The sequence below is a fragment of the Rhineura floridana genome, chromosome 6, assembly GCF_030035675.1.
Source record: "Rhineura floridana isolate rRhiFlo1 chromosome 6, rRhiFlo1.hap2, whole genome shotgun sequence".
In the NCBI taxonomy this organism is placed as follows: domain Eukaryota; kingdom Metazoa; phylum Chordata; class Lepidosauria; order Squamata; family Rhineuridae; genus Rhineura; species Rhineura floridana.
Genome location: NC_084485.1, coordinates 115448667 through 115464935, shown reverse-complemented (window position 1 = coordinate 115464935; position 16269 = coordinate 115448667). Strand labels below are relative to the sequence as shown.

The 16269-nt window shown below is 40.7% G+C and overlaps 1 protein-coding gene across 8 annotated transcripts in view; it reads left to right on the top strand.

Annotated features, from left to right (window-relative positions):
* The window catches only part of DDAH1 (dimethylarginine dimethylaminohydrolase 1), a 194978-nt gene that overhangs the window by 50816 nt on the left and 127893 nt on the right, over positions 1–16269 (top strand). Inside the window, exon 1 of one of the 8 annotated variants that reach the window (XM_061633530.1) lies at positions 3860–4335. The exons of 5 other annotated variants lie outside the window; for them this stretch is intronic. In XM_061633530.1, the coding sequence (XP_061489514.1) occupies positions 4030–4335 (306 nt within the window). In that variant the 5' untranslated portion in view covers positions 3860–4029. Of the gene's footprint in view, positions 1–3859; positions 4336–12745; positions 12851–16269 lie in introns of those variants that run through there. 2 more of the 8 variants (XM_061633531.1, XM_061633537.1) reach the window with 2 other exon arrangements.

The following is a 16269-nucleotide window of genomic DNA, read 5'->3' as shown; positions in this document are numbered from 1 at the left end:
ACTGCAATCCTGACCCCTTACTGAGATTGCTACCGATGCAAGGTTGCACACTGTTCCCTTTTTAGCTTCTAATAATAGTTCTGGTTTAATTGTTCTAACACCCAATTATTTGTCTTTTTCACAGTCCATGGTATCTGCAAAGCTCTCCTCCAACACCACATTTGAAATGAGTTGATTTTTCTCTTATCCACTTTTTTCACTGTCCAACTTTCACATCCATACATAGAAAATGGAAATACCATGGTCTGAATGATCCTGACTTTGGTGTTCAGTGATACATCTTTGCATTTGAGGACCTTTTCTAGTTCTCTCATAGCTGCCCTCCCTGGTCCTAGCCTTCTTTTGATTTCTTGACTATTGTCTCCATTTTGATTAATGACTGTGCAGAGGTATTGATAATCCTTGACAAGTTCAATGTCCTCATTGTCAACTTTAATGTTACATAAATCTTCTGTTGTCATTACTTTAGTCTTCTTGACGTTCAGCTGTAGTCCTGCGTTTGTGCTTTCCTCTTTAACTTTCATCAGCATTTGTTTCAAATTATTACTGGCTTCTGCTAGTAGTATGGTATTGTCTGCATATGTTATATTATTGATATTTCTCCCTCCAATTTTCATACCTCCTTCATCTTGGTCCAATCCCGCTTTCCGTATGGTATGTTCTGTGTATAGATTAAATAAATGTCTCACACCCTTTCCGATTCGGAACCAATCATTTTCTCCATATTCTGTCCTTACAGTTGCCTCTTGTCCAGAGTATAGGTTGCGCATCAGGACAATCAGATGCTGTGGCACCCCCATTTCTTTTAAAGCATTCCATAGTTTTTCATGATCTACACAGTCAGAGGCTGTGGATGATTTTCAGGATGATTTTCTTCTGAAATTCCTTTGTCTGTTCCATTATCCAAGACATGTTTGTGATATGATCTCTGGTGCCTTTTCCCTTTCTAAATCCAGCTTGGACGTCTGGCATTTCTCGCTCCATATATGGTAAGAGCCTTTGTTGTAGAATCTTGAGCATTACTTTACTTGTGTGGGATATTAAGGCAATAGTTTGATAATTACTGCATTCCCTGGGATCCCCTTTCTTTGGAATTGGGATATATATTGAATGCTTCCAGTCTGTGGGCCATTGTTTAGTTTTTCATATTTCTTGACAAATTTTGGGCAGATTCAGTCTCAGTAGCTTGTAGCAACTCTATTGGTATGACATCTGTTCCTGGTGATTTGTTTCTTCTAAGTATTTTAAGAGCAGCTTTCACCTCACATTCTAAAATTTCTGGTTCTTCATATGGTTCCTCCACGAATGAATCAGTCATTCTGGCATCTCTTTTATAGAGTTCTTCAGTGTATTGCTTCCATCTTCCTTTTATTTCATCTTGGTTGATTGGCAGAGATATTATATAACGCAGTGAATGGTTGTAGTAGTGGTTGTGGGAATGGGTGATGAAAGTGAGATTGTGTGAGTGCTTATGTGAAAAGTGAGTTTTTATGCTGGTTGGGAGTTTGTATCATGCTACCTAGTAATTTTCACCAATCTTATTACTTATACAGCCACAAGAGTGGCTGTATACTACAGCCAGCGTTAATTTTTCACATTCCGCAATGTTAAATTAAAAATACCCCCATGCCATTCTGATGCTTCCCATAAGCTCATTTAAAAACAAAACCTTACAAAACTTATAGTCCTGAACTCAGAAATGCTTGCTTAACAACCCTCTAAATTTTCATGGCGATAAAACAGTCAGAGAGAATAGAGAGTTCAAAGTCTAAAAAGACAAGGAAAAAACCAGATCCCTTTTGGACTTTTTTCTGTCAGAGTTCTCATAATCTGTTGAAATTCATTAAAAATCAGCTAAGTTCACTGAGTACAGTAGGGCCCTACTCATACGGCAGGTTCCGTTCCAGACCCCTGCTGAAAAGCGAAAACCGCCAGAAAGTGGGGCCCTACTCAGCTGTCGCATGGGAGACAGATACAGTGTAGTGGTTAGAGTGGTGGATTGGGACCTGGGAGACCAGAGTTCAAATCCTGTTTGGCCATGAAGCTCATTGGGTGATCTTGGTGCACTCACTCTCTCTCAGCCTAACCTACCCCACAGGGTTGTTGTAAGGATAAAACTGAGAGGGAGAGAACCATGTTTGTATACCACTTTGAGCTCCTTTGAGGAAAGGTGGGTTATAAATGTAATAATAAATAAATAAACTTGAACCCACTATACACAATAGCCATGATACAAAAAGTTTCCATTTCTGCAATACCTAAACACTCTTATCAGCTTTCGTCCTCCTTATTTCTAACTAGGCAATGCTAACACCAACATCTTTCCCTTATAAAAGACATACATTGAAATATCCTTATTAGCTAGGGGACTGTTCTATAACAAGTCCAGTTACAAATAACTTGTAGCTAGTGATGTTGTAGGCATATATTTTCCATCATCTCTCAGTTGAGAATAGGCATATTTCATTTGTTCGTTATACAGAAAAAAACACCAGTTCTGCTATCAAGGGAATAAGATTCAGCTGTTACAATACTAAATTATATGGTATCTGTTAGCTGGCATCCATTGAAATATAATTTTACAAACTAGAAAGATATATCCTGATCACCTAAAATGTTTTTCAACATATCTGTGGTTTTTTTTACAGTGCATGTCTTACAAGTCTTGACTCTACAAATATAATATCCAAAATGTCTAATCTCCAAACCCAGATCAAATGCCAAAAGTATTGTATGGAAGTGAAGAGAGTTGTTTCATTGCTATTTAAACAAAATAATTTATGAACCACTGTGAAAACCCTTTAGGCTTTAAAAGTGGGATAAAAATTATTTATATAATAAATAAAATCCAGCATTCCAGCATCAAAAACACAGCAAGATGGTGTTTCGAGGAACAGCCACTGAGGTTTAAATGCTAACAAAGGTTATGGAGCGAGAAATGCCAGACGTCCAAGCTGGATTTAGAAAGGGAAAAGGCACCAGAGATCATGTAAGCAACTAGCTGGGTCAGTAAAAGGAATTTCTATACTGAGCACTAGAATGAAATTTAACAGGTGTAAGCACCTGCATTAGACATAATGAAAATAATAGTAATACAAAATAGGCAGGGATAGAAAACTATGAATACCAGCAAAATGTTTTTCCTCACTTGAGTTTAGTATATCAGGAATATTATGGTAGGTTAAAAGAGCATGGAAGTCACTGTAGCAAACCAATAAAGATAGTATTCTCCAGCCAAATAAACACAGTAGGACTGAAGACAAGTTAGCATTTATAGAATAGTTAAAAGTGGTTTGAGAGTTCTTGCCTCTCTTGGCAGACAGCAAATTCATTGCATTTCACTGTCATTTCTTATCAAAGGGGTGAGTTTTTGAAATTTATTAACTAGACTATACCTACCAGAGGAAAAGTGAGATGTGTGCGCACAAGTGGCCTCTCTTTTAACTCACCTTGCGCCTTATGAGAAAAAAACAAAAAACCCTATCAGTCTATTTCTAGCCTAAATCATCCTCTCATAAAGAACCCATGTGAATCTGAAAACTTGAAAAACTATCTCATGTTTTCTGCAGACTGCACCTCCTTACTAGATACAAATTTAAGTCCACACAGGATGCTGCTGCTGGCAGCGTAAAAAATAATCTATTGAACAAGTACAGTTAGCGGGTTTGTGCTAGGTGGGTACGACCAAGGTTGTAAATCAGTGTGCACAGGTAATATTTGTCGGCGTGAACCAATCAGGTTCCCTAACCAAAACACCCAGCCAATGGACAGTCCCTAGAATCTGGGACTGTCATAATGAAAGAAGAATGATACGTGGCCAATCCAAAGCGGTTTCGGATTGTAGCGCGCGCCCACCTCCTCCTATTCTGAGGAGGTGGGGAGGACGCTTCAGCTGGTGCGCGGACGGGGGGGGGAGGAAGCTTGGCAGCTTGGCTCAGTGTGCGGCGCAGCGCGCGAAGGCAGAGGAGAAGACGGGCTGTGGTCACGCCGCGGCTGCCCTTTTCTTCCTCCCTGCATCCTTCTCGCAACATGGCAGGGCTGAGCAGCGGCATCTCCAGCTTCGGGCGCTGCAGCCACGCCGTGGTGCGGGCTCTGCCAGAGTCCCTGTGCCAGCAGGCGCTGAGGCGAGAGAAGGGCAACGAGGTGGACTACGCGCGCGCCGAGCGGGAGCACCAGCTCTACGTAGGGGTGCTGAAGACCAAGCTGGGGCTGCAGGTGCTTGAGCTGCCTGCCGACGAGAGCCTGCCCGATTGTGTCTTTGTGGAGGACGTGGCCGTCGTGTGCGAGGAGTCGGCTCTCCTCACTCGCCCAGGGGCCCCCAGCAGGAGGAAAGAGGTACCGCGGCGGGTCAGGCTCTGTGGAGCCGGGCATGGTGGAAGTGGGTGGGCGCCTCTGACAAGAAAATTGAGCCTCCTCCCCTCCCCCACAGACTCTTGGGCAGGGGTCGCTGCGCGCGGGGAAAGGGGGGGCTCCCTGCAACTTCCCATCATAACCGAAGGGTGCGGAGAGCGGAAAGCAGGTTGGGGGTAGGGGAAGCGCCTAACTGGCGGCTGCCAGCAACAGCGCCTGGTGCTGCCTCCTAGGATGGGCAGGCTTCCTAGCAAAGACAGGCTGCTGTTTCATCCCAGTGACACTGATGGGACCGGAAAGGAAGGCTGAAGCCCTGCGCGGGATGTAAAAGGGTGGGCTGAAATCCCCCCCCCCCGTGTAGCGAGTTTGGGGAGCGCTGAGCAGCTACACCCTAAAGGCAGACTATCTTCTCTGGGCGTCCTGGATGTGGGGAGTGCGGTAATGTAAGGCGTGGCAGGCTGTGCTAGAAGCGGGGAGGGTGGGGTGGAGGCGGCAGAAGAGATGATGGGAGAAAAAGAAGATGCTCAACGTAAATGCAGTCTTTCTCTCGTTCATCTTGAACTCAGAAGCCTTCTCATCACGCATCCTTCATCAAGCGAGCACTGTATCGGCAGATTGGAATGAGGAGAAAAAGTATATCTGAATGAACCTTTCCACCCCACCCATAAATCAGTTTTCAGCTGGGGTTGGGGGAATAGCCTAGATGCGTTGTGACAGCGTAGTAGTTTTAGAAATGATTGCAAATTGATTGGACTGAACAGATAATGTAGTTTCTTTCTTTGTATTGTCTTCCCTCCCTGTATTTTAGAAGTGATGACTTTTTTATTTTGTTAAAATTGGCAGGATCTTTCACGTGCACTTTTAGGAAGTAGTAATGTCTCACAGTTGGTTCAAAGGAAATCACATCAGGTTTCCTTATAACGAAGCTGAATCAAGGATGATGCACATCACATTTGTCAAGAATCTTCACAAGAGCCCAAAAGAAAACCTACACATGCATAGTGGAAAAGTTGCCCATAAATATTGTTGAACTGATGTATTTTGTTCAAATTCTGAGTAGGATATTTAAAACACGGGTGCATGTGCTCTTGGAAGAACTGTAGAACATATAGATGAGGTTTTTTTTCTGAAATATAAGTTAGTTATCTTTGAAAAAAGTATCCTACATTATTAGAGGAACAGTTGCTTAGCCCACCACACAAGTAGAGATTTTATTTTTGTGTTTCTTACTAACAATCGCTTGATCCAATTTTCTCAATTGCTTTCATGCTTATGGTAATTAAAAGGACATATTACAGTGCAAATCAATCCATGATCCCTCAGAAGAGAGCCACACTGTTCAATGGGGCTTACTCCCAGATGTGAGTTCATAGGACTACAGCCCTAATGTATCAATCTGTGCTCTTTTTCAGTAAGAAAGATCACAACCTCTTAGACATTTCTTTCTGTTCCAAAAACTCCCAACAGAAATGAAATTTATGTATCCTGGACAAAGTGGTGAATTCCACATATAAAAAAATACAATTTATATTCTTCTGACATTAAATAATAATAGTCTTAACTGTGCATTAGAGTCAAGCAGGTATATTAGCTCTACTGTGTAAAAGGTTAGTTTCTTTTTATTTATTTACACTGTAATCCAAACTCGCACTTCCTGCTACTAGGGCTTTGCAAAATGGCAGGGCCACTGTTGCATCTGCAACCCTACTGTGCATAGCGATTACAGCAGAAGGTGGAAGTGAGAATAAACAGGCCTGACTTGGACCCAATGGTATCAGAAGATGGCAGTGAGATCAGCTTGGGATCCAGTGGATCCTAGGCCAGTTCAGCCCGGTACCCCCTTTGAAATGCCCCATTTTGGGGTTTTTTTGCTGGCTACCGCTGTCAGACAGCCTGCTGACAACACTCCCTCAGTATTATACAGTCAATGGCTAGTGGAAGGCTGGCTCAAGCAGGAAAGATGGGTAGAGGAATATCTCCACCTCATCCAACCTTCCTCGCACCAGCTCAGCATTACTGGGATTTGGATTGTTCTGCCCATTAGTTAGTTTACTTATATAGAGTTTTATATTTCAACAGAACTCTCGAAGTGATTTTCAATTCCCAACCAAAAGATCAATGTAAAAAAAATATTCCACATTCAAAACTAAACAATCCTACTGCTATGATTCTGCATTTTAAGTAACATAATTAAGCAACATTAAATATCTCAAACCAATGTACATATTTAAAATAAATAAGAACCACAAAAGTAAATCATACATGAAACATCAAAATACATCAAGATACAGTACCAAAATGAAACTTAATTACAGTGTGTGTGTGTATGTATATATATTATTTTCTATTATCTATATAATCATAGATAGAACATAATAATACAATCACCAAAATCATTCACATACATATTCACTACATAAAACTAAACACACAAACACCATATACCCAATCACTCAACAATCGCACCCTCCTTACACCCACCACATCACTCCATTCATTCAATCCTTACTTCAGTAAAACACTCGACATTTAGCTAACCAATACCCTATGGAAAATTGGTCCGCTGAGTAAGAACAATCAAATAACAGCAGGAAAACACACACTCATTTCAACCCCATTTCTCATCTGGGGCAATATGAATACCCTCTCTCTACTTCTCACCTAGGGAGCTTAAGCCCTTCCCCACCAGCAGACTCTCACCCTGATGAGTGTCGGGTGCAGCCACCAGCAATCATGATACTCACCACTTTACACGTAGCATCCCAGTAAATCAGATAAAAATGAAAACAATATCTCTTAAAGAACAATACTACCCCAAGAACAAAAAATAAAAAAGGGGATGTGATGGCCCTGAAGTGAAACCCCAAAGGGGTGATTCCCTTTAGTATAGCTCTTCAGTGTTGGCCCACTGCACTGCAGCATCTTGCTTTTTATATGTATAAGCAGGAGATTATGCTCAGCCTCCCAGAGTTCTCTCAACCACCATCACACTTCCAGCGGGTTCTGCCGCAGCTGTAGAACTTCACAAACAGATGGAAAACTATTGGGAGCCAGAAGGAGGGGGCAGGCGATGGTAATATTTTTTCTGTGCAGCAACCTTTCCTCTACAACATCCATCCTAAACAAAGAAAAAGTCTTTGTTCCTCCAGTGTATATTTTGAAATGTATATTTGCACAGTGGAATGGAAGAATTCTCAAACTGTTGACATACTCATATGTTACATGCTGTCCTTTATAAATACAGACTTTGCTAATTTATTTGGTAGTTACAAAGACACCTTTCCTTTCTTCCACCATGATTTTGTGGAGATCTTGAGTGATTTTTAGATCTCAGGTTGAGAACAAATGGGATAGATAGCTTGGGTGGAACCTGAGTGCTAAATTTTTCATTTTATTTAGCGGTACGTGCTCTAAAGTTTGCTTTTGTTTTCAGTAATATTTTATTAATATAAAGTCCAAGTGCATTATGCTCTGCCCTTTTACGTTTTGCTCATATACCCTATGAGTTGTAACTGGTTTCCAGGATAGAAGACAGTCATGTCAAGAACCACTTCTGCAATCCATTTGGACAGACAGGAATGAGATTAGCGAGCCAGAAAATGAAATAAAAGCAGTCAGCAGAGTATGATTTGGGAAAAGGCTGAAACAGATTAGCAGCTAAGAAAAACCAGGCTGTTTAATAATGCAACAGGAAAATATACCAAAGATCTTCCATGAACTGCCAATTGCTAGATATCAGGAAAGAAATGTTTCATGGGTGCGGTCTAGAGAAAGTTAAATGAATTTATATCCCATTAAAATCTTCTGCAAATATTCAAGAAATGTGTCTGTGACTTTAATAGGATGTGATTATATCAGACATTTCCAGACTGTGTCCCAATTGTAGTAATATATCACAGGAAACTATGAGAAACACATCAATTCAATAATTGTTGTGATAAATACATTAATATACAATTATTAATACAGTAATAAATACAATTATAGAATTAAAGGCTCCTCTGAGCCCAAAGTACACCCTTCCCTTCTCCCATGCACAGAGGAGATGGTTGCATCTCTGCATTACTCATTGTTCTAGCCTTGCCTATTTTCAAACAGTGTCTACTAGAAGTGGGTAATTTTGCCACAACTGATGAGGTCATTCAGTCACTCCAAATGCATGGATGTGGCAGAAGTGCCATGTCATGAGGGGTGCCTGGTAGATCTCTGCATAAGTAATTAACCTGGGTTTTCTGCTTCCAATCAGCAGGTGCACCTAGAAATGCAATTCATGCAGAAACACCGGGGCTACATTAGCTTAATTTAAAGTGGGATATGTTTTCTCATATACACACGAAAAATAAACATTTACATGTCAAAGAGTAAAGCACATGGATCAAATTTCAAGTTAGAAAGTGTGCCCCAGCTATCAGAACTTTTGAGGAGTACTGGATTCCATAATAGGTTTGGGATAGCTCTCTGGGCCGTATCAAATTTATTAAAGGGTATGGCTTTTCCCTTCCAGTTGCTGACCGCCCTCTTTCTCTGCTCACTGGAAAAGAAAAAAGACAATTCAAGCAACATTAGGGAATTAGATGGACAATGGTATGCCTATAACTGAGCAAGGAAGAGTAAATTATCTAGAAGCAGTAACGAAGGGTGTGTGGCCATTGCTAAGCAGTGAGTACACATATTTGTTGGTTCCCTCTTCTCACCTACTGTTGCCATAAGCTGGAGGGGGCAGAGAGAGAAGCAAGAAAAATGGAGGGAGGAGCAGTGATATCTGGGAGGATGAAGAAAAACTTGCCTGTAATTAAACTAGAGTGATACATTAATCTACTTGCCATGTAAGCAGAATATACGTACATTGTAGTAAGAGATGCACTCTATTCTTTTTCTATTTAAATTTTAAATTAAAAGAGTAAAATTTAAGTTTGCTTTGATTAGTGCAACTAGGGTGTTTCAATCCCGTAGTTTCATCCTGCATTGCTTCTACACCCCAAGTTCTTGCACAGTGGGAGAATAAGATTTCTTTGCATTTCAGACTGGTATTTAAACTGGTGCAAGTAATTTGTTACAGTGGGACCCTTACATTCAGAAGTATTTATTGCTAATTTATTTTGAAACTTTTAAATCATACCCAGCATTTTGCTTTTATTAGCTGCTTTAGCAACAGATTGTCTCAGATCTTTCGTATCTCTCCTAAAATTTCCCACTGCTTATGTGCGTCAGGTGGAGGAAAGAGATGTTGGCAAAGAATTAAGAGGAAGCACAGTGCAAAGTTCAAAGTGTTACAGGCTTAGTTATTGAAAAGTTTTTTAAGGATAACTTTTATGTAAGAAATTAATGGGAATAAAACTGCTGACTGACAGACAGGAGTATTCATTGGACAAAGTAATGGACTTGGACTCCAATGACCTTTTAAACATTTTCTTGGGGCAGAGTGAGTTGTGAATGCTACTGTCTCCATTTTACTTTCTCATGTTGACAGTAACAACTTGGTCTGCAAAGAAGGTTGAGTGGAGGGTGTGCTGAATTTCAATTTGTGCTTATAGTGGAATACTCAAGACAATTTTGCCATGGGCATACCAAAATCCATCCAGACAGAAAACATGCACCCAGTTGCATTCCTTAAGCACATGCTCAAACAACAATTTCCCCCCAATAGCGCTTAAGTTGGAATCACCAAGTTGAGTGGTTCTAGTGGAACCAGGTTGACTGAGCAGTGAAACAAACAGCAAGTTTTGGAAAAGATAGTAGCCCATGTCCATTAGAGAAGAGGAAATCTGTCTGAATCTATTCCAAGGATATTTACCCACGATTCATTATAAGCATGCTATAGCCTGAGGACAATAGGCTGTGGCATTGTGACTGAAGGAATTATGAGTCATAGTTGCTAACCACTACAGTTGGACTCTGTAGATCAAGAATTATAGAGAAGATGAGTGGTGTTAATAAGCAGTACTTTCTTTTTTTAATTCCCTGAGCTATTTGTACTGTCATAGAGCAGCACTGAACATGTACTGTGAATCATGTACTATGACACGTATTAGGGAGTTGATTTACTTGGCGACATTAATATGTACAGAGAAAGCCAGTGTAGTGTAGACTTCGGCCAAGAAGAATTGAGCTTATCCCCATTCATCTTACTGGGTTGTTTCTCAATCCAAACTACCTGAGAAGGTTGTTATGAGGCTAAAATGGGATAATTTCTATGAATGCCACCCTGAACTTTTTGCTTCACCCCAAAGGATAGATAAAAGGATAGGTTTTTTACTGATCAATAAAATATGCAGAACCTTGCATTTATTTCCAGAGATTTTTAAATGAGGTACTTCAGAACATTAAATTGTGTTGACCCTGGAACCCAGAGCCTCAGGCACAGTGCAAAAAGTAATTAATGCCTGGGTTCTCTTTCTGAGTTCACAAAAACATTAAACATCCAGATTTGAGACCTAGCCAACCAATCTAGATGACATTATTTATCATCAAATCAAAATTGGTTCTACAAGCTTCTTCCAGATCCCAGGTTCAGTTCCTGCAGCAGAGAGGTCAGTGTTGTGTGACAGGGATGGGGATCCCAAGATCTGGCTCCATCTTGCAGGCCAACTTTGACAGGTGGGTGGGGCAATCCACTTGACAATAGCATGACATCACTGGGGTCACATGATTGACAGATGGATTGCAGACATCAGCTCTGACAGGGATTGCTCCATCGTGCAGCATTGAAGAAACAGGCGCTTATTTTGCAACACTGTTTGAAGTAGTCTCTTAAGGGGGGGGGAGACTGCTTCAAAGAGCTCTTGCTTTAACACAGTCTATGTGCCCCAGTGCTCAGACAGGAGTGGGGACTGTCTTAAAGCAAGCGCTTTTTAAAGCAGTGGTCTTTAAAGGGGGGAGGCTTCAAACAGTGCTGCAAAATGCTTTAAGGCAGTCCCCATGCTCCTGTCTGAACATGAGAACACAGACTATCTTAAAGCAAGCACTCTTTGAAGTATTCTTCCCCACCTTAAAAATTGCTCCAGTGTTCTTTAAAGGGTGTGGGGCGACTGTTTCAAAGAGGGCTGCAAAATAATGCACATGTTTCTTCATCGCTGTGCAACAGAGCAGTCCCTCTGTCACACAGTGATGAAGAAAAAACTGGGCCTGCTTGTTTTAGATACAGACACAGTGAAAGCAAGCAGACCCAGGGGTTTTTTTTGAAAGCCCAACCTGTGCTGATCCTTTTTAGAGGTTGAAGAGATCAGCACAGGGCGGGCTTTCCAAGAAGGTCCCAACCATCAGCTGACATCGCCAGTGATGATAGCTGATGGATGGGTAGGCATGGTTTGGAGAAAATGGCTTCAGGGGTCAAACTGGACCTCTTGGCAGGCCAAGATTGGCCCACAGGCTGGAGGTTCCCCACCCCTATAAGTAAGAAGGCAGCTAAGTGGGGAGGACTGGCTGTGGGCAGATTGAAGATGGTGAGGCAGTGCCCCATGTTCCCTTAAGGCAACTGATAGTCCTGCTGTGTCACAAATTGAACCTTGATGAGCCCTGTAGTTCAGATTGCTGTCCTGTTCAACAGGGCTTAATGTCAATAATTGCAAAAGGCAATTCATGAGTTTTGTAATAGGCACATTTTATTTAAAACTAATTGGTTAATTTGTTAAAAGGAAGATGATTTATCAGCTTAAAATTCTGTGATTGGCTGACAGCCCTGTTATGTATATACAGATGCACTGTCAGTTCATTATCGAACAGACCCACTAAAAAAATGAAACAGAATGTGCTTTGGAAATCCTATATGTACAGGCTACATGCAGATGACATTTTATTTTAGAATCAATGGAGAGTGAGTACTTGTTTTTTCTACCTAATCGACACACAATCTAGGCCCATTTCTTATTTTTGGCCCCTGAAAAGTGCTTTTTGACAAACTGGTTTCATTCCAAAAATAAAAGCTAATTCCTGATTGATTCTGCATTATCACAGAGTGTGTCCATTTGAAAACAGATGTAGGTAGTCATAGCAATGCACCTGCCCAATGATGTTGTGGGTGGGTATACAGCAAGATCGCAAGGGGAATAGGGTTGTCAGATCTCTGTTTTTCAGCCTGAGACTCTGGTTTCTGGGGGTTCCCTCTGGCTCTCTGGCTGACTCACCTTAATCTCCGGACTTTCAGCTTTCATTTAATTTTTTTTTTATGTTTCTAGGTGGTCTGGTTCCAGAGATACACACCAAAACGTCAGCCCCCCCCAACTTATTGGTTGCTCTAAGTTCTGCTCTAATCCCTGCCCTTTCAGGTTTTTAGCCAATAAGAAATCAGGGTTGTGATTGACAAGGAATGTAGAGTCAAATTGAATTGTCTGCCTTCAAGTAGATTCTGACTTATGGCGACCCTATGAACAGCGTTTTCATGGTAAGAGGTATTCAGAGGGGGTTTACCTTTGCCTCCCTCTGAGGCTGAGAGGCAGTGACTGGCCCAAGGCTCAGAAACGTGCTTTTTCCTGCTTTTCTGAACATCTCACAGATTGAATAAGTAAGCTTTCAGTCTTTTTCTCTCCTGTGTGTAGGAGTCGGACAGATTTAAATTTTGAAGAGGGCAGTGTTTTGCAAACTTCCCAAATTGAAGCTTTAACCCTCTTTTCTCTTCTCCCAGGCATTTTAACTGCATTTGAATAACATGTGTTTTTAACTTGCTTATCTGTTTTTATGGGTTTTAATGGGTTAAATTTGTATCCTTTTTAAAATGTTTTTAATTGTTGTAAACCGCCCAAAAAAGCTTTGGCCATGGGGCGGTATATAAATGCAACAACAACAACAACAATAATCTAGTACTTTATTTTCCAAAGTAAACATACCCAGAGTAAAGCCCATTGAATTCAATAGGACTTCCTTTTGAGTAGACATGGTTAGGATTGCGCTGCATATTGATGGGATTTTTGAGTGAACATAGGAAAGAATTGTGTTTGTGTTGTATATTATTCTCTGCCTCTCTAATCCTATTTTTAAAGCAATTAGGCAGGGCTTACTTTAGGTATCACTGTTTTTATTATGTTGGAAACGAATACTGATTTTATTTTTTTAATGTTCCGCAATGATCAACTGGTTTTGACAATAAACTATTATATGGGGTGTATGTATTTTTACATTTCCAGTGTGTGTGTGTATATGGGAATCTTTCCAACAAACATAAGAACATAAGAAGAGCCTGCTGGATCAGGCCAGTGGCCCATCTAGTCCAGCATCCTGTTCTCACAGTGGCCAACCAGGTGCCTGGGGGAAGCCCGCAAGCAGGACCCGAGTGCAAGAACACTCTCCCCTCCTGAGGCTTCCGGCAACTGGTTTTCAGAAGCATGCTGCCTCTGACTAGGGTGGCAGAGCACAGCCATCATGGCTAGTAGCCATTGATAGCCCTGTCCTCCATGAATTTGTCTAATCTTCTTTTAAAGCCGTCCAAGCTGGTGGCCATTACTGCATCTTGTGGGAGCAAATTCCATAGATAAATTCCTTTAAAATCCAATAACCATAAAACAAGTATAAACAGTTGCAAAACAGCTTAAAGTGGCATGATTCGGAATTTTGGGTTGCATGAATGAAGTTGCTTGAGGTTTCAGTTCTGTCCCTGTTTGAGTAAGCCTCACTGAATACATTGGGACTTGCTTCTAAATAAATAAACGTAGGATTGCACTATTAATATCTTTAAAGGTTGTGTAAATAATAAATATATTTGATAGTCATGCTTATACAAATATTTCTTCATTTATCATATTTTTGGTTTTTGGTTAGGAATCCTGACTGGTTGTGAGTTGCTTAGTTTTCTGCCTTACTCATAGGAATCTTGTGGTTGGTATGGTATTGCATTTAAGAAATCATCACTGTCTTTTGTTCTTCTTTTTCTATTTGCATTTCATTTACCTTTATCCTCACCCCCTTTCATCCATAGAAGCAACAGCAGCGGTTCCATGCACTCCACTCAACCTTCTTAAACCCACTGATGATTCACCTTGTTGTTTGTTTCTTGTCCAATAGTGGTAAAAGAGAATTCACATACTGGACAGTGTGGCTGCAATTGTTGTTGTTCCTAAGCTACTGCCTATGAAGGTAGACCAAATCCTGTGTGCTTTCTCTCTGTCAATTATATTCACTGGAATTGGGTTGGCTGATAAAGTGAGTTTATAGCAGCCCACAGGGGAGACAAAAAAGGGTAGAGAATCTTCTTACTCATTACTCAGACCTCTTTCTGAAGTGAAGGGTCAAATCTGTAAAGAAATTTGGATGTTAAAAGGTAGGGGCTGGGCATTCCAGGCAGGAGGTTGCCAACTCTACTTGGATATGAATATCTTTGCAGAGGATCCCTTGTCAAACTTTACCAACAACACAATCTAAACCATATCTACTGAGAAGTAAGTCCTATTGAGTTCTATGGGGCCTAGTCCCTTAGTAAGTGTGTTTAGAATTGCAGCTCTTCAGGGGCATCCATCTTTATTCCTGAGTGCTCCCATCTAATCTCCACAACACTAGGCTCCTTTCTTCCAACAATGGCCTTCTGGTGACTGGCCTGGCCTGAGGGCACTTGAACGCTTTTTGCCAGAAGCTAATTGGCTAGATTAAATGTTGCCCACCCAGGCTCCATCTTTTAGTTAAGATTTCTATCTTAATTTCCAATCAGATAAATGTTTTTGTATGAATTGTATGCGCAACTGTGGTTGATGCTTAATGTATCATGCTTAATGACATCACTCGGACCCGCCCTGTGACATCACTCGGACCCGCCCTGTGACATCACTCGGACCCGCCCTGTGACATCACTCGGACCTTCCCATGACATCACTTGGGCCTGCCCCCAAAATCTCAGGGTTTGGGATGCTTCTGACCTGGCAACCCTAAAGGGGAGAGTTTTCAAATGCATAATCTAATTGAGGGAAGGGTTTTCAAACACATATCAAATAACAACACACACCACCTAAACAGCAGGATCTACAATAAATCTAGATTGAAAGCAGCATGAATGATTCCGTATTGAGAAAAACTACATTTCTGTGCAACAAATGAGCGCGCACATAGCCACCATCTTGGTTCCGTGTTAATTTGTTCATTGACCCAATTCCATAACGTCACTAACGGATGGAACAGATAATCATTTAAAGGGTTGAAAAAACCCATTCCTTTACCATTTTTTACAGTCTGATCCTGAGCATGATTACTCAGAAGGAAGGCCTATTGAGTTCAGTAGGGCTTACTCTCAAGTTAGTTTGCCCGTGATTACTGCTCTGTCTAGCTCAGCCTTTCCCAACCAGTGTGCCTCCAGATGTTGTTGGACCGCAACTCCCATCAGCCTCAGCCAGCATTGTCAATGGTCAGGAAGACAGGAGTTGTGGTCCAACAACATCTGGAGGCACACTGGTTGGGAAAGGCTGGCTAGCTTAATTGTGTGTGTGATAGGGTGGTTAAAAGGTTATAAGAGGTAACAATACAATAGGAAAAGTTGGGGGAAATACAGAAAGACTTGAAATGGTTTGTGTTAACATAATTTGTATTGTATGTTTTATTTTTTTTTCAATTAATTTTTATTCCAATTTTCAGAACCAAAACAATACAAAAAGAAAACAACACAAATCAATAACTAGTACAATACAAAAAGAAATATATATATATATATATATATATATATATATATAAAAAGAAAGAATATTGACTTCCGATTTGTCATAGTTCAGCTATAAATCTATAATATATAACAAACCTATCTCTTAATAGATTATAAAATCACCTTCCTCCAGCGGTTATCTTAGTTGGTTTCAAATCTCATTAACATCATATCATTTTAATCTTCCACAAAAAGTCAAAGAGAAGTTTCCAATCCTTGAGATACATATCAATCAATTTTTTTTCTAAATAAACATGCCAATTAATCCAACTCATCAAATCTACTAAGTCCAGTAATTTCAAATCGCT